Genomic DNA, 18,172 nt, shown 5'->3' on the forward strand with positions numbered 1-18,172 from the left:
AACATAATTATTATATTAAAGTATAAAATCATAGTCAAAAAAGTTTTCAAATTAATTGTTAGTTTAAAAATAACATCACATGGTTACAATTTTTTAACTATAAAAAACATTAATTCTAAACATAATTTATAAAACAAAACACATTAGTTGATTCATTTACCATTATATCATTATTTTAGTAGCCTATAAAAGGTTGGTAGTTTATATTTGACATTATAAATAAAGCTATTTTAATTTTTATAACGTTATTTAATTGCTTTTTATTTATATAAATGATTTCATTATTAATTTCCGATAGCCCCGCCTTCGGCCTATTTAGTATAGTGGTTAGTACTCCACGTTGTGGCCGTGGCGACGTAGGTTCGATTCCTGCAATAGGCATCTTTTTTTTCAAAAAAAATTTCAATTACGTAAAAATAATTAAACAAAAGAATTTTCACAATTTTATTTAAAAAAATTATACACATTTTCGAACTTTAGCAAAATAATTTAAAAGTGTAACTGCAGGTCTTTTAACACCAGTTTTTTCTTTTGTTTTATTTATATTATATGGATCCCAGTTTACTTTATAACAATTTTTTTCAATATATGATTCAGCAGTGTCCCAACTAAATCTGACTAATGATGTAAATCCAAAAACTTTGTCACAATTATCAATAAGATATTGTTTAGTTTTCATATCTATATTTCATGTTTATATTAATATTTAAAATTTAACATACCTCCAGGATACCCTGAACCTGTTATTTTACAACAATATTTGCTACCTTCTACGTAATCCCAATTAGCAATTTTATTGTCACGTGTTACTTTAGCTGCTATAGATGCTGCAGAGACGATCGGGTATTTCGAATCTGCTTTTTCAGACACAACAATTTGTATATTTTTAAATATATCTTGAAGTTTTTTTTGATATTTATCTTTAGGCCCTACTGTATCTACATAAACAGCCTTAACATTTATCCCACTATCAATTGCTGCTTTGATAAGATCTATACAACTTGAATGTGAAATTTCATTTAAAATTCCTTTTTCATTCATCATCATTTTACAACTTATCATTCTAGGTGAAATAACATGTAAACGATAAGTAAAATATTTCTTAATACTATCATCATTGTTCATTTTATCAAATATTTGCCTTCTTTTAGTATCTGTTAAAGCTTTTGAATCATCAACTTTTAACTCTTTTAGTAAATTTTGATTTTTTTCTGGAATTACACCTAAACCATAAACCATTGGCCCAAGAACAGGACCTCTCCCTGCTTCATCAACACCAAGAATACATGGCATACCATTAGCAAATTTATTAAATCCTGCTCCTAAAATAACTTCATATTTTGCAAAACTTGGAAAATCAAAATTTTCCATTTATCTAAAAGTTTATCATTAATACGAATAATACAATTAATAAAATAAATGGATAATTAACCAGTATCTAAAAAATTATCAAATTAAAGAAATTGATAAAAAAATTATTTATAAATATTAAAAAATAAAAAAAAAAATTATTGTACATGACTAAGTACAGATTTTTTTATTTTATTTGTTTTTTTATTTTTTTCAACAATTTCTTTGTAATATTCTTTTTGTTGTTCTTCATTTTCAGCAACGTTATCAATACTACCATCAATAACACGATTGGCAAAGGTGATAAATTTGGTATACATTTCATTATTGTCTTCATTATTTGTTTTAATACAAAGTTTTTCAATATCTTCAACAATTATTTTGAAAAAGTCACATATTTCTTGTTCACTTAGTATAAGAGAAGAAAAGTGTGGAAAAGCCATAGAAATATATTTAAATGATTTTTCTGTAATTTCTAACAAACTTATTGCATAAATTAAACGTTTAGCTGTTTCAATTCGTTGTATTTCATCGCCAGATGTATTAGATTTAAGTCTATCACAAAAATTGTTTATAAGATAATCTGATATAGAATCTTTTTCAATTAATGATAAAACAAAATAAACAATACTTTGGTATTCTTCAAATAATATATCTTGTCGACGAAAGATTAATTCAGATATCAATTCTGGAATTATTTTTATTGCATCTTTATCTTCTTTCATAAGTTCTTGGAAAAAGTATTGAGCAATACTACATATTGTATCATCTTTGTCTAATAATCTCCTAGCTACATGCGTAATAGATTCCTTAAAGTTTAAAAGATTTTTAAGAATCAAAAAAACAATAAGAGAAAGAGATGTATATCTTACACGAATATCACTATCCAAAACACTAAAAATTATTAAAATATTTAAAAAAAAATTAAATTAAAAACATACGTTTGAATAAAATGATCAGAAAATGGTTCAACATTATTTGGAAATCGAATTAAAAGATCAGTAATTGTTATCAACAAATTAATTTTAGTATGAGATTCAACTTTATAAAGTCTATTAAATAAGATTTCTATAATTCTTGAACAAATAGTATCATTTACAAGAGCAAGTTTAGACAAAGCAGTATAAGCTGAATTGACAGCTTCCTTTGAAAAACAATTTATGGAATCTTCACCATCTTTTTTAGATTTCTCAGATAAACAAATAAAAATAGTAATTTGCATCATTCTTTCTAAAATTCTACCTTCTAAGAAAGCCTCATTATTAGCATTTTTTACAGCAATGCTTTTAAAATGTTCCTCCGATGGTAAACCTTGATCAAATGCTTCATCTTGAGCTTCTGTGCTTTCGTTGGTAAAAAAGATACCTTCATTATTTAAAATTTGTTTTTCCCATAATGTAAGATTTTTCATGTCTCCATTAAAAATTTCAATTTTCTTAGTCAATTTATTATCACCCTTTTTTATTTTTTTCAAAGTATCTAAAATACTAGCACTTGTATGAACAAAAGTTTTATCATTGTAAACAGTAAATCTTAATCCAACTTCAGCAATAAATTCTGACAATCGTATTGCAACAAGATCAACTTTTCTATTCTTATAACAAACAAATTTTCTTGTACGGTTAATTTTATGTTTTAAAGCAGTTGTCATTGTCAAATCATCACCTTTTCGAAATGATTCAATTAAATTATCATGAAGTTGTTCTAAATTTATTTGAATTTTAAGAAGAAACTCTAATTTCTTTAGACATACTTGAAAAAATTCAGATATTATGAAAGTTGATTCATAACATGCATCAAATATAATTGCAACAAATTTATGCATTACCGAAAGCCACAAAGTGTAATTTGGATTATCTAAATTTTTCTGAAGTTCTGAGAATAAAAATTTTATTAAATCATCGTCAAAGTGAAATAGAAATGAATTCTTATCTATCAAATCACAATTATTTCTTCCAAACTGATAAATAATTTCTAATATTTCAACGTGAAATTGTATAGGATTCATCTCATTCATTAGTAATACTTTTAAATTTTCTAACTTTTCTTTAACAAGATTAGGTCTAGAAAGAGATAAGATTTTAACAAGTCTTATAGCGGCAAGTCTTTTTGTAGAGTCAGATTCTTCTGAATCTATATATTTATTATATAAAAGTTCAAACATTTTCTTATCCATAAATTCTTTTTTTTTCAAAAAATCTTTTGTATCTATACATATAATTAATTTTGCAATAGCTTCTTCAACACCTGGTTGATGTTCTTCATCACCAATTAATAATTCCATAACATTTTGTAATGTTGACTTATATCTAGTTTCTGTATCTTCATGTTCTGAAATACAAACACAAGCAATACATTTAAATACTTCCTGCTGTAGATCTTCATTTTTTCTAAATGCAAGTCTACAAATTTTTCTAAAAGTTAAAATACTGTTGTCAATACCAAACTTTTTGAAAAGAGTTAACAAAGACAACGCTTCTCTAACTTCATAAACACTTCCATTAAATGCTATTTTTAAAACTTTATCTAAACAATCTTCCATTTGCCGAATAAAACTAAGTTTTTTGTACAATTTTACAATATTATCTAAACATTGTTCAGTTAACAAATCTGTTTCACAATCATCCTCACTATTTTCTAAAAGATTTTGAATATAATTGAAAATACTATTGGAAATTTCTTCAACATTAAATGAATTTTGATAATCAACATATTGCTTGATGTAACTAGCACAAAAATTAATTCGTTCAGTATTATCAAGTAATGAAGGTAAATAGTCAATAGGTACATCTTTGTATTTTGAAATATCTTTAGTTTTGTTATAATAAACAAAAATATTATTAATATCATTAAATATTGCATCCTTATCTAAAGTAAAATTTGAGCTATTAACTTTCTCCAAATCACTATAAGCTTTTTTATATTGCTTATTAATAAAATCATATGAAAGAGTTTCAGAATATGGATTATTTGCAATTAATTCTTTTAATGCCTGTAAACCTATTTTTCTTACACTTGTTTGTTCATCTACTAAAGAATTATTTAATATTTTCAAAATACCAATATCAGAAAGACTATCGTCAAGAACACGTTTTTCAATAATTTCTTTAAGTATAGAAAGACATTTTGCTCGGATTAGAGATGATTTGTCATCTTCAAAAGATAAAATCTTTTCAACAAAATATCTTCTAATTTCTAAATCTTCAGAATTATTGAAATTAGACCAATCTACAACCAATTGTCCTAATATAGATAAAACACAATTTTTATTTGTGTAGCCGCACTCTGAAAATAGTACTGTTGCCAATTTTGGAAAATGTCTTAAAATAAATTTTGGTTTTCTTTGTGTTAATGATTTTAAAGAAGAGATAAAAACTTTGCTTGAGCCTTCTTTTAACGAATCCGTTGGAGCTTTCTCAACAAAAACATCAATAATCTTTCCGTATACATCTTCAAAAAAATGTTCTGGTAATGAAAAATACTCTTCGACATCACATAATGCATCAATAAAATAAAAATTCGTAAATGAACAGAATCTTTGTGAATTCTCAAACATATCTGACAATCCTGTTCCAACAATTTCTGAAGAGTTTAAACATTTTATAATGTAAGCAAATGGTATAAATATCTTAACAAGATCTTCTTTTTCGTCTTTGTAGTGAAAACGCTTATGATCTATAAATTTTACAAGAACATTAACTGTAGTTTCGCAAATATGAGTTAAAAATCCAGATTCTTCAATAATGTTTAAAAAACGAGGTTCTTCGGATATATATTTAAACAAATCTGTTATGTATTGTACAAATTTAATTCTTAAATCTTTTATATCAAGCATGTATCTATCTATCTTTTCATTATTTCCTTTTTTATTAACAGATGTATTTGAATACATTTCTTTATGAGATTCTTCAAGACGCATCATAATTTGGAGACTACCATACATTATCATTAATAAATCACTGATTATACATTTTGCCTGTCTTTGTAATACCGGATAATCATTGGAATTCTGTAAATTAGTTATATAATCACTAAATATATTTTGTTGCTCATATCCAACTATAAAAATAAATATAATTATATATTTAAATTAAACCTACATGTTAAAATACAATCAAATGCTTTAATTCTAAGAGAAATATTTGTACTTCGAATAGCAGAGTAACATACATCAAAAATCATTGGAAGATTTTCAAAATTATAAGTATCTGGATTGACAGAAGTATCGAAATTTTTAAGTCTTGATTCACATTCGTCATCATCAAAAATTACGTCAACTTTATAATAATCATCATCACTTCTTTCGTGTAAATCAACAATTCCGATACAAAAATTGAAGTTATCCATATCTTCAAAATAAAAATTAGTTTGCCTATAATTAGTTAAGTTAAATTTTTCAAATATAAATATTTTAACGACATAACATTATTAATTAAAAACAACGACAAAAAAATTAAAAAGGATATTTAATGAAATGTGATGAAACCATAAAATCATTTTTACTTTTATGTTCAGAAAAACAACACCGTACCTTTTGACCGTCAGAAAATGCAAAAACAAAATTAGGAGTATTATGAAAAGAAATGATTTCACTGTGATTGGTATTCGAGTTTAGAAATAAAATAATTCCTCCACAAAGTAATCGCTTACTAGGAAATAGAGAATTTTGAGGAGAATTTAAAAATTCTTCCTTTAAAAATTCTTGAATAACTGAACAAAAAATTTCATTATTATTGTCAGCTTTGAATAATACTTTTGATATCTTTTGAGCAAGATGAGTTCTGTAAATAGCTTCACCAAACCCAGATATCGATATAGAAATACATTGTCCATTTTCTGTACGTTCAGACCATATTGCAGCACCAAACATAATTGAATGTCCAATTCTTCCATCTTGTTTAAAAGCGACACCTCCTGAAGAAACACAACTTAATGAAGATATTTCAGTACTTTTTGTTATAGAACAACCTCCACAAGTATCCAATGATAATAATTGACCTATGGAATTGTGTATATTTTTTGCATTATCACTAATAAGTTCGTCATTTGAAATAATAATAAAGTTGTTTTCTTTGGCCCAATCATTAATTCCATTACCAGAAATTACCATTGGTGGTGTTACATCCCAATCATCATTTTTCATAAGATTAGATACAATATTTTGCGCTGCTTTGACAGGATTTTTTAAACAATCAACAACAGCAACACCACCAAAAATATATCTTTCTGAAATCATGACGGCAGCATCACATTCAACCCTTCCATTTTTTGTAAGATTTGAACCATAACCACAATTAAACTTACTAATATCTTCAAGATATGCAACTCCATCAACAATATTAGAATTCTGTAGAGCAATTTTTACAGCTTTTCTACAATATTTCTCAACACCTTTATTGTGATATCCTGCTCCACCATGAACAGCAAACATGAACAAGAATAGAAAGCACAATATTGTCCAGTTATTACAGCCGCCTAATTTTGTATTTCACTATACAAAGAATAAAACACATGTGGAATAATATGTACTGTCTTATACATGTTAATTGAAATTACAATGAGAAAAGCAAGTTTCATGAGGTCATATTTTGCACATGTTTCTAATAAGTTATGTCACATTTATTTATTATATTTTAATGTTGAAGAGAATATTCACATTTATAAAAAGTGTTTTTAAATATTTAAAGTAAAAAAATAAAACAAAATTATAGATTTATGAAAATGTACCAATTTATAGTGCCAAAATATGTATATTAAATCAAAATGAACTCATTTAATACATTAATATTATTAGTAAGTTTGGTTGTAGCAATTTAAGTTAAAATATAACGATGAGAAGAAATATTATACAATTTCAACTTTTAAAATATTCACATAATTGAGGAAAAAACACCTTTTAAATGTATCTTTTTAATACTAATTTCTTTAATTGATAAAAATTTATGTAAATTGTCTCCAAAATATTGATATACTTTATAATACAACACTTTTGGCAATTTATTTAAAATTTTATACCCTTTAATAATGTTTTAAAATAGTTTGAACAGAACAATTAATAATATCATTAAAAACAATAAATTTGAAAATAATTTTAAAAAGTTTTTTTTGGCAATGTTTTAATAGAAAATAGAAAAAATATGAAATTTGATTATTTAATTGTTTTCTTTATCCAAATATTCTTTTATTTTATTTGATTTAAAAAAATGTTTAAGTACAACTGTGTCTTTATGTAACAGTACAGGTTGATCGTATTTGTATTTCTGAATAAAAAATATTTATTAGATGGAAATTACAACTAACGTCAAATATTTCTTTTGTTGATTTTAATGGAACAATTTTGTAATCTATAATTTTTCCATTTTTTATATTCCAAGTGTCTAGCTGAGTTTTAAAGTTATGACATAAACTACAATCTTCGCTAGATATCAACATAAATTTGGTACACTTTGAAGCACATCTTATTGAATAATTTTGTTTGCTAAAAAATAATTTGCAAAATAATTGTGGTTTCATAGAAGAATGGTAAATAATTAATTAGCCTTCTGTGAAACCAAATGGTAGGTAATAATATCTATAGTATCCTGTAACGAACTACTAAATGTATCATTTCTCCAATAATTTGAGTGTATACTTCTTACATTTTTATATTTATATACATTTATATTTGAAAGTTTTATCTAGGATTTTAATATTTTAAACGGTTTTTTGCATTTTCAATAAAATTGTTTGTTTCATGGTTTATTATGAATCGTTTTCCAAACCGAAAAACTGCAAATTATCATTCTAATAATCCTACAATGTCATCTCAACATTTTTCAAATAATTATTGTAAGTAGGGTAGAAAAATTCTTAGTTAGGATTTATTTATTTCAGCTGATAATCAACTAAATAGTCAAAATTGTATGGGTGGCAATAATTACAATCCTATCGTTTATCAACAAACTAGTATTTATCCCCCATATGGTTTCAATGGTTGTAATCCTGAATTTAATGGTGGTTTTTACCATAATCCAATAAACACAATTCCTAATCTTGTATCTGATTCAAAAACAAAGTATCTTTCTACTATCATTCATCCTAACAATGGAAAAGGAAAATCTATTATAAATTCACAACGAAATTCATATGCTACTACTAGTAATAGGAAATCTAAGTTTTTTCAGATGAACATTAATAAATCAAAAGGTGCACAATTTCATTGTGATCTCTGTAAAGTACCATGTTCAGATCAAAAGGCATTGGATGATCATATCAAAGGTAAAAATCACAGAAGGCGTGAAGCATTAGTAAAGCAAAATAATGATGAATCAGTTAAGCAGGGTAGTGCATATAAATGTGAAGTTTGTGAGGTTTTATGTAGTAGTAAGGATGCTTTAATTAGCCATGTTAAAGGAAAAGCTCATGAAAAACAGATAGCAAATTTAAAAAGGCTAAAATTGCCAATACCTCAAGTAAATTACAATCCCGTGTCTTCGACTAAAGAACCATGTTATGATCCAGGAACAAATGAAGAAAAGATTGAAGATTTAGAAGAAAGTGGAGGTAAACAGGTAGTTGGTGAAGAATACATTGAAATAATAAACTGCAACATAACTGGGAAATTTATTGAATATAGTTGTAAATTGTGTGAGTGTCGATTTAGTGATGTTAACGCAAAAAATATTCATCTTTCTGGTAAGAGACATCATTCTTCATTTAGACAAAAAGTTAATCCTTCTTTTAATTCTGAAGTGATTAAAAAAGGTGAAAAAAGAAATTGTGGTAAAAAAGTAAAAACTAAGGGCGTAAAAAAAAATAAACTTGAAAAACAACGTTCTACATTTTTATTTAACGATATTTTAAATCATGATACATCTTATGCTATGACATTTAGTTTGCCTATCTTTTATTCTTTAACACATGAAGATGAAAAAATTTATGAAAAATGTGAACAATTATCTTTATCTAGTGATAAACTAGCTAGTATTAATGAAGTGTACAAAATAGTAGAAGAAGCTATAAAAAATTTATTTTCTATTGAAGTGAAGCATTCTCCTGACAATGTTTTAAAAATCAAATGCATTGAAAAAGTTGGTATTCTTCCTTGTGGTATTGCAATAAATATTGATAAACAATTTGATTTAAATCTTGTTTTAAATGATTATCCTACATGTGAAAACTTTAAATATATTGTTAGTAATTTATCAGATGAATTAGAAAAAATATCTCAAAGTAAATGGAAAATTGAACCAAAAATTGATGATTCATCTATAATAATAAGTCAGTTAGATACAGATTTTTTCATTTGTTTATGTATTACTTCTCCTGCTTGTCGTGATTCAAATATATCAAATTTACATACCTCTGAAGTGCTTTCATATGATTCTACAAATAACATCTTAAGAAAAGTAAGACATTTTAATTGGTTTGAGTATTACTACGGTTCAAATAAAGAGGTTAAATCTACAATTCAAATACTACGCCAAATAGCTTATAAGATACCATCATGGAAAGTATTTAGTGAAGATGTATATCTCATGCTTCTTTTATTTCATACATCAATATCATCATTAAAAGAAAGATTATATCCTTCAGGTCTACTTAGAAGATTTCTTGAAATGCTTGCATCAGGTTTAATTATTCCTCAGTCGTTTGTTATAATTGATCCATGTGAACGTGACGAGAGAAATGTTTTACAAAATCTTAGTCAACAAAATAGAGAAGATATTACAAATTGTGCTCAACATGCTTTAAGAATGATGTCTTTTAACAAGTTATCAGATATAATTTTTTTGGGAAAAAAAACTGAAGTTGGAAGTAGTTTTCCTGAAAAAACACTTGGTGAAAAAGACACTAATTGTTTAATTTCTCCTAGTCTTTGTGAAAATAATGGTGTTTCAAAAGATGAAATTTGTGACAATATGGATGTCTCCCGTAAAAGAAAGATTGATGGAATTATAGTCTTTCCAGGTGAGATCATTAAAAAAAGGGATTGAATTTTTTCTTTTTTTTTTATACAATAAATAATTCAAAAATTTTTTCTAATTCCAGAAGCTAAAAATTTAAAAAAAGAATTGTAATATCAAACTACACTAGTGATGTTTACATATTTGTCTTAATTTTTGAATTGAAAAATTTTTTATATATTTATTGTTTAATATAAAAAGTTGAATTTTACAAAAAGAATTCAACTTTTTAATATATGTAAACATACATATTAATTTAGTATTGTTACATTTTTTTTCAAAACTTTATAATTATTTAACGATTAATGATATTGTTAAATAATTGTAGCAGGATATTAATAAACAAGTTTCAGGATTTTTTACGGGAAAGTGGTTGTGGTTGAAAATCTCTATGTCTTAGAGTTAATTGAAGAAGAATTTTTAAATATTAAGCGGGAGGAAAAGAAGTACTATTCTGTTTTGTTTCCTTTAAAATATTATTATTAAAGGGTATTTTACAACTGATAAACAGGAAATGATGAACATGTTATACAAAAAAAAAGATTTATTGTCTTATATAAAGGATACTTTTTTTCTGAATAAATAAATATTTTAAATTATAATTTTTTTTTTTGTAAAATATAATAAATTGATAAGAAAAAGTTTATTATAAATTAAATAAGTTTTAGTTTGATAATTAACATAAAAAATCGAAAAGTTTGTATTTTTAATTAAAAAAATAAATAAACGTTTTTTTTTATTACTTTTTGAAATTATTTTTTTAACATATGCATGTTATTGATAAATAAACTTATAAATTGCATTTAAAATTATAAATTTTTATAATAAGACAAAGAAATATTTTCTATTAAAATATTGACTACTTTTTTTAAAAACAGATTTTAAACTGTTTGTATATTATAAGACATTTCATAAATTTTTAAAATTTAAAAAAATAGCTACATTTGTTTGAAAATTCATTTTTAATATAAAAAAAAATATTTTAAACAGCTATCATTAAGAATATTAGTAATTTATAAAAATTGTAATTTTATTTATAACATTGAATATTAATAATTTTTTTTTTAATATAAATTATCAAAAAATTGTTGACATTTTATTTTTTGTGAAGTATTGACAATTAGTAAAGTGTATTCGATACTTAATAGAAGCATTAAAAACTTATTAAGTGTAAGAAGTATGTTCAATTGACAATTTATTAACATAGTTTGTTTAAATGTTATAATTACTTTGAAAATTATATTTATTATCAAGAAGGTTTTTTTATTAGTCTTTCTAGTAATAAGTTATTAGGAACTATTGATTTCATTTCAAATTTCTTGTTATCTTTAGAAATTTTAATTTTTTGTTTGCTATTTTGACGTGATTTATTTTTTTTAAGAATTGATTTTGGTAGTGATTTACCTTTCTTAACAAGTTTTGTTTCATTATCAACAACCAAAGCAACATCGGGAAGTGGATCTGGTCTAAAAGAATACCATGTCATAAGTAAATCTCTTAAACGATTTAATGGAGCTTTTCCAACAGCTCTTTCAATTGCGCAACTTAGGGAATCACTTTTTTGGAATCCTTTTTCTAGTAAATCATTCAATTGAGCTGATGGTCCAAATTTTTCTCCCTCAATGTCTAATACTCTATCACCTTCTAAAAATGTTATTTCACCAATTGTATCAGGTTCTATCTAAAATATTTTAAATTATATTATTATTATAAAAACTATTTAACATACAGCTAAAATATAAAATGAATTTTGACTACCATAACATGTAACTCCAAGTTCTACTTTTTCTGATATTGGTTTTTGAATATTAAGACAAAAATACGCTGCTCCAGGTTCTCTACCTTCAAGTCCAATATTTTTAAATCTTTCTTTTGATATGGGTATATAGTTACCAATTCTAACTATTTTAATATTCCATTGATTGACTTTTTGACTTGGTAATGAAATAGCTTCATTTAGTAATTTTTTTCCACTTTCTTCAATTATTCTATCACCTAATACTAAATATTCAAAAAGACATTCATTTCCTTCAATATGTTCAATAACCAAATCATTGTTTAAAATAATTGTATTCGCTTCCTAGAAATTGTTATTTATATTTTTTTTAAAATTTTATTAAACATACAATAGTTTCATTAATTTTAATTGTTATTATATTTTCTTTGGTATTTTCTTTAAGTATTGAAAGATACTGTAGTTGTTCCTTTTTTTTTAAAAGATTAGACATTTGTGAAACAAAAATAAAAATCAGTATAGAAGATTATTTTTACATAATTTTTATTATAAATAATTTGTCTTATAATATTTTAATACTAAAAAATGTTATATGTTAATTTTCATTCACTTTAATTGTAAAAAAAAATATTCACTATTTAAACATAGTTTAACATAAACTTTGAAACATCTATCTTATCAAATATTTTAATGTTATCAAACACATATATTTTAAACAAAGCCATTACAATTAGTATATAAATATGAATTTCAAACTGATAAAAATTATATTTCAACTATGAAAGGTCTTTTTCTATTAGTTGTTACTGTCTTCTCACTTGTCATTTTTGGACAATCAAGAAATTGGTTTGAAGAAAAGAATGTAGTTTTACAACAACCAAATCAATTAAATCATGGTTTTGATTTTGTATTAAAGTTAGATGACACTCCTCAACATATAGGATTCGAATTTATGGATATGATACCAGAACCAAATTTTTCTAATGAAGAAATATTAAAACAAAAAAAAAATAAAAGTCAAAAGAAAGTTGATAAAGCATCATTACAAATAACAAAAAATCTTTATGAAGAAAGTGCTGAATACGAAAGTGGAGATACTAATGCTGAAATTAAGGTATTTAATTATTAAAAAGTATATAAAATATTTTATTTATAGGAATTTTTGAGTAATACTGATGGTCTTTATACTCTTCATGATAATTATGAGACACGTGAATATGCTCGAAATCATCGTGGACCATGTTATCGTAAAAATATGGAAAAAGCAGGTGAAAAAACTAAACCAAGATCATGGGAAATTGAAGGATTTGAAAAACAAATACCAAAGACTTTTGATTGGCGTAATGTAAATGGAACAAATTATTGCTCACCAAATCGTAATCAACATATACCAGGTAAGTATTTCAACAATTATTATACATTTTCTAATTACATAAATAAATATTAATAATTATTAATTTTTTAAAATATAGTTTATTGTGGAAGTTGCTGGGTAAGTTTTTATTATCTTATAATAATTTTTAATTAATAGGTCTTTGGAACAACTGGTGCATTAAATGATAGATTTAATATTGCAAGAAAAAATAGATGGCCAATGACTATGTTATCACCACAAGAAATTATTAATTGTAATGGAAAAGGAAGTTGTCAAGGTGGTGAAGTTTTTGATGTTTTAGAGCATGCTAAAAATAAAGGTTTAGTTGAAGAGGTATGTTTATAAAAAAATTTTTATGATAAAATTATTTAATAGGGTTGCTCAAATTACAAAGCTGTTAATGATAAATGTGATCCATATAATCGTTGTGGTACCTGTTGGCCAGACAAATGTGAACCTGTTACTAATTATACAAAATATTTTATTGGTGATTATGGAAGAGTTAGTGGAAGATTAAATATGATGTCAGAAATTTTATCAAAAGGACCAATTGCATGTAGCATGTCATGTACACCAAAATTCGATTTTGGATATAAAAATGGAATTTATGCAGAAAGAGTCAATACAACTGAACCAAATCATATTGTTTCTGTCTCAGGATGGGGTATAGATGAAGAAACAAATGTTGAATATTGGATTGTAAGAAATAGTTGGGGTACGTATAAATTATGAAAAATATATAACATTATTTTCTAATATTTTAGGTGAAGCTTGGGGAGAACGTGGATGGTTTAGAATTGTCACTTCACAATACACAAATGGAACTGTAACAGGAAATGATTTAAATTTGGGAATTGAAAAAGATTGTTATTATGCTGATCCTATAATAACTAATCTTGATTAATTTTTTTTATAGTTAAAAATATTTCAATTATAATTTACCAATAAATCTTTTATTCAAATTTTTCTTTACAAATTTTAATAAAAATAATTGTTTATAAAAAATAATCTATGATTAAAATAAAATAATGTTTTCTTCAATTTTAAAAGTACCAGATATTTTAAAACAAGAAATATCTAGAAATTCTTCTAGATCAGTAAAACCACTTTCATCTGAAAATTGTTCAAAATGGCCATCTACTTGGAAATATGTTAACAAAGATGAAATACAACCATCAAGTTTTAATATAAATTTTAATGAACCCGACACAACAACATTAAAAATGTTAGCGGATGAAGCTATAGAGAAAGAACCAAAAGTAGAGATGGATGAAGATGACGATTCTGATTCAACATCTTTAACTAAATCAGAATATTTAGATGAAAAATTAAAAGGTAATTGTAATGGAAAACGATTAAGTCAAAGAAATTCATCAACTTTAGATGAAGATATGAGAGTTGATGGATCATTTATAATTGATGTAGTAGGCGGAAGTGTAAAACTAGAAAAATATATAATATTAAAAGATTTAAAATTTGATCCATTTACTTCTAATTTGGAAATAGTGTTTCAAAAAGATGTGTATTTTCGATGGCAGCATGTAACTGCCAATACATTTAGAAGTGTTGTTCATTTAAAAACGAGAAAACTCGGTGCATCAAATATGGAGTGTTGTGATAATGTTACAAATAAACAAAATGATATAAATTCTGAAGTAAATATTAAAGTTCAATTTGCAACTCTTCCAACAATAATTCATTATTTTAACAGAAATAAACCATATATTTATCAGCAAAAGAGTATTACCCTAAAGCACATTGAGTTAAAAAGTAAAGACAAGAAAGAGATCTACCGAATGAATTAAAACTAACTTTAATTTTTATAACACTCTATACAATTAATATAAACTATTAACAATATGTTATTCATGAACAATAAACGTTTTAAATGTCTCTTTGTCAATCAAACTGAATTCATGTGAATCTGTTCTAAGGGCATTTATATTTTATATGTTTTAAGTATATAAAATTAGTTTTTGCAAAAGATTCAAATTTTATAATTAATTTTCAATTATATGCCTCAATATTTTTTAACTATAATTTAAAATTGCAAAAATTATGGAAGAAACAAATAAATATTTTAGAAGCAAAAATATAAATTTGAGAAATATATGGTTTTCACAAGCAATAAAATTTTATAATACATCAAATGTAAGTTTGAATGTTTTTCTTGATTTATAATTTTAAATTGTTAAGTTAACTGGAAATATAACAAATTTTTTGATTCAAAATTGGCTAGTATCTGATATCCGAGAAACTACCATACCAAAAACCTTGCCAATATTAAAACGTACAAGTGGACAATTTTCAGCCAACCATATACTTCAGATAAATTCAATAAGGCGAATTGATACTTCATTTTTTTCACAATATATTACTTTAACTGAAAAGAAAATAGATTTGTCATTTTTTTATGGAAGTAATGATGAAAATCAAAATGAAAATCAGAATGAAAAAAAAAAATCTTGTTTAAATAATATTGATAAGAAAGATAATAAAAGATGTTTAATGTTTGAATTATTTGATGGTGAAAATACATACTTTGGAATCGAAAATGAAGTTATAGATTTTTTTTCAACGTCAACTCCGCCTGGTGTAAAAGTGCATATAATTGGAATGATAAAATTTCAAAAAAACATAATATTTTTAAATAAATCATCTATTGTTTTAATTGGAGGAGAAGTTGAAAGTTTATACAAATCTAATAACAGTTTAAATATATTGAAAAGCGAATTAAAGTTTGTAAATCAACCGCTGTTAACATGCTTAAAAAAGAATGAATCATTTATTTTTTCATACAAAAGTCAAAAAGAAGAAGCCATGGCAAATAAAGAAATATCTCAAATCAATCAAATAAAAATAGATAGTTTTAGTGATATAGAAAAAAATAATCATAATGAAGAATTTTTAAACAATAAAAAATTATCTGAAGATTTTGAGAACAATGTAATTAATGCAAACAATTCTTCATTTAGCTATTTAGAACCACTTGGTACGCCCAATTTAAGTGAATTTATTATTCATCCTATTCCTAAAGATAAAATAAACACTCATACAATAAATGATTCAACTAGTATAAATGAAGATGTCATGATTTCGACTTTGCAACAACCAAAACAAAATCAATCTTCAATCCAAAATTTACTTAGCGTAAGTCTAACAAAAGATTCTGAAAATAGTAAAAAATGTAATTTAAAAAACGAATCACTAGAATGTAAAAAAATTGTAAATGAGCAAATCCCTTGTACTTCTAATTTTAACCATAGTGAAGATAAATGTTTAACAATATTTCTACCTGAGAATACTAATAAAAACTCTTTTTTAAATACATATGAAAAAAAGGATATTAGTAATTATGATAAAGAGAATATATTAAAAAGGCAATTTAATGATAACTATGATTTTTTCAATACTTCAATTGTTGACATAAAAAAAATGAAAATGCAAAAAAATGAAGATAATTTGTCTTTTGAAAAAATTGTTTCAATTCAAGAAGCCATAAGATTAGCATCAATTTCTTTTGCAGCATATCACGCAACAGTGAAAGGTGAAGTTACAAAGATAATTAACAATTTATCAGTTGAAGATAATCAATGGACAATGAAAGTTGCGATAATTGATGATAGTAAAACATCTCTAGAATGTCTACTAGATAATGTGGTAATACAAGATTTTTTAGAAATGACAGCTGAAGAGATACTACTTTTAAGAAAAACAAATTTTACACGACAAAAAGAAATTGCAAAAAACCGATTAAATTGTTTACTTGAACGACTAAAATTAAAAAACTTAGTCTTCAATATTCATATTTTTGATTCTTCACTTATTACACCTGTAATAGTTAAAATAAGAACATTTAACCAGTTTATATATAAAATTTGTTAAAAATGTTTATAGTTATAATTCATATGTATATTTATAAAAATAAAAGTATATTTTAAATACTGATTAATGTTTGTATTTATAATGTCCTATTCTAGCTAATTGAATAGCAGCCGTACACATAACTAAGAAATTGACGGATGCTAAGTAATAGTTTACTGGTATAATAACAAAACAATACCTTGTCCAAATTCCTCCAGTAGCAAACAAAGCCGTATTCTATAATTAAAAAAATAAACAAAATACTATAAATATATTCACCTGTGATAATGAAAGTTTTTCAGCTGGTCTACGTAAGTCTCCCAAAGATGCAATAACCAAACACCACTATAAAAATTAAAAATTAGTATGAAATAATAATTTATTAATTATTAATATGGTAAAGTATTGCTTTTTTTTATTGACTTAAATTAATATTATTTTTTAAAATAAAAAAAATAAAAATGAAGAATATTTTCCATTAAATTTTACCAACCTTTATAGTTGGAGCCCAAAAAAAAACACTTTTTGGTCCAAGTTCTTTATTGTTCCAAATTGGTTTTGCAAAAGCAGGTAATATAGGATAAATAATCTTATCACCTAAATGACAGATTGATCGATATATACGGGAAGCCATTATACTTATAATTCACACAAAATTATATATAACCAATACACTATTGATTCTAATTTCCTTTTTAAAAATAATGAATACATTTAATTCCCAATATGTGAATTAGTAATCGTGTTAAGACATTGTAAAAAATTTTTTTTTACTAGGACAAAAATTGATAAACATCATCGATAAGAAAACTAATATAAAAAATAAAATGATAAAAAAGTGAACTTTGAAATAATGATACACTACTATTAAATATAAAAGTTTATACAAATTAAAATGTAATA

At 24.4% G+C, this 18,172-nt stretch overlaps 10 protein-coding genes across 10 annotated transcripts; 4 read left to right on the top strand and 6 right to left on the bottom strand.

Annotated features, from left to right (window-relative positions):
- Positions 1-457: 457 nt before the first annotated feature.
- Positions 458-1,371, bottom strand: SRAE_2000111100 (Ribonuclease H2 subunit A; the record flags this gene model as incomplete). The annotated part of the gene is made up of 2 exons (XM_024652024.1): positions 458-681; positions 723-1,371. The coding sequence occupies 2 exons, from the start codon at positions 1,369-1,371 to the stop codon at positions 458-460; spliced, it is 873 nt and encodes a 290-aa protein (XP_024505643.1).
- A 137-nt stretch (positions 1,372-1,508) lies between these two features.
- Positions 1,509-5,697, bottom strand: SRAE_2000111200 (Condensin complex subunit 1; the record flags this gene model as incomplete). The annotated part of the gene is made up of 4 exons (XM_024652025.1): positions 1,509-2,159; positions 2,223-2,244; positions 2,292-5,409; positions 5,451-5,697. 4 exons carry the CDS (start codon positions 5,695-5,697, stop codon positions 1,509-1,511), a joined length of 4,038 nt encoding a protein of 1,345 aa, XP_024505644.1.
- A 16-nt stretch (positions 5,698-5,713) lies between these two features.
- SRAE_2000111300 (Threonine aspartase 1) lies at positions 5,714-6,781 on the bottom strand (the record flags this gene model as incomplete). Its single annotated transcript, XM_024652026.1, has 2 exons — positions 5,714-5,722; positions 5,882-6,781. The coding sequence occupies 2 exons, from the start codon at positions 6,779-6,781 to the stop codon at positions 5,714-5,716; spliced, it is 909 nt and encodes a 302-aa protein (XP_024505645.1).
- Positions 6,782-7,502: 721 nt separating this feature from the next.
- On the bottom strand, positions 7,503-7,782 carry SRAE_2000111400 (Glutaredoxin-like family and Thioredoxin-like fold domain-containing protein; the record flags this gene model as incomplete). The annotated part of the gene is made up of 2 exons (XM_024652027.1): positions 7,503-7,610; positions 7,651-7,782. 2 exons carry the CDS (start codon positions 7,780-7,782, stop codon positions 7,503-7,505), a joined length of 240 nt encoding a protein of 79 aa, XP_024505646.1.
- Positions 7,783-8,093: 311 nt separating this feature from the next.
- On the top strand, positions 8,094-10,409 carry SRAE_2000111500 (Zinc finger RNA-binding protein; the record flags this gene model as incomplete). Its single annotated transcript, XM_024652028.1, has 4 exons — positions 8,094-8,178; positions 8,224-9,024; positions 9,082-10,299; positions 10,381-10,409. 4 exons carry the CDS (start codon positions 8,094-8,096, stop codon positions 10,407-10,409), a joined length of 2,133 nt encoding a protein of 710 aa, XP_024505647.1.
- A 1,135-nt stretch (positions 10,410-11,544) lies between these two features.
- SRAE_2000111600 (Hypothetical protein) lies at positions 11,545-12,523 on the bottom strand (the record flags this gene model as incomplete). The annotated part of the gene is made up of 3 exons (XM_024652031.1): positions 11,545-11,976; positions 12,025-12,375; positions 12,422-12,523. 3 exons carry the CDS (start codon positions 12,521-12,523, stop codon positions 11,545-11,547), a joined length of 885 nt encoding a protein of 294 aa, XP_024505648.1.
- Positions 12,524-12,808: 285 nt separating this feature from the next.
- On the top strand, positions 12,809-14,309 carry SRAE_2000111700 (Cathepsin Z; the record flags this gene model as incomplete). The annotated part of the gene is made up of 6 exons (XM_024652032.1): positions 12,809-13,144; positions 13,187-13,424; positions 13,503-13,522; positions 13,562-13,738; positions 13,781-14,120; positions 14,170-14,309. 6 exons carry the CDS (start codon positions 12,809-12,811, stop codon positions 14,307-14,309), a joined length of 1,251 nt encoding a protein of 416 aa, XP_024505649.1.
- Positions 14,310-14,433: 124 nt separating this feature from the next.
- Positions 14,434-15,210, top strand: SRAE_2000111800 (Hypothetical protein; the record flags this gene model as incomplete). The annotated part of the gene is made up of 1 exon (XM_024652033.1): positions 14,434-15,210. The coding sequence occupies one exon, from the start codon at positions 14,434-14,436 to the stop codon at positions 15,208-15,210; it is 777 nt and encodes a 258-aa protein (XP_024505650.1).
- Positions 15,211-15,463: 253 nt separating this feature from the next.
- On the top strand, positions 15,464-17,290 carry SRAE_2000111900 (Domain of unknown function DUF1767 domain-containing protein; the record flags this gene model as incomplete). Its single annotated transcript, XM_024652034.1, has 2 exons — positions 15,464-15,556; positions 15,602-17,290. The coding sequence occupies 2 exons, from the start codon at positions 15,464-15,466 to the stop codon at positions 17,288-17,290; spliced, it is 1,782 nt and encodes a 593-aa protein (XP_024505651.1).
- A 91-nt stretch (positions 17,291-17,381) lies between these two features.
- SRAE_2000112000 (Mitochondrial pyruvate carrier 2) lies at positions 17,382-17,903 on the bottom strand (the record flags this gene model as incomplete). The annotated part of the gene is made up of 4 exons (XM_024652035.1): positions 17,382-17,430; positions 17,469-17,506; positions 17,549-17,614; positions 17,763-17,903. 4 exons carry the CDS (start codon positions 17,901-17,903, stop codon positions 17,382-17,384), a joined length of 294 nt encoding a protein of 97 aa, XP_024505652.1.
- Between the last annotated feature and the right edge of the window lie 269 nt (positions 17,904-18,172).

Source organism: Strongyloides ratti (assembly GCF_001040885.1).
Source record: "Strongyloides ratti genome assembly S_ratti_ED321, chromosome : 2".
NCBI lineage: Eukaryota > Metazoa > Nematoda > Chromadorea > Rhabditida > Strongyloididae > Strongyloides > Strongyloides ratti.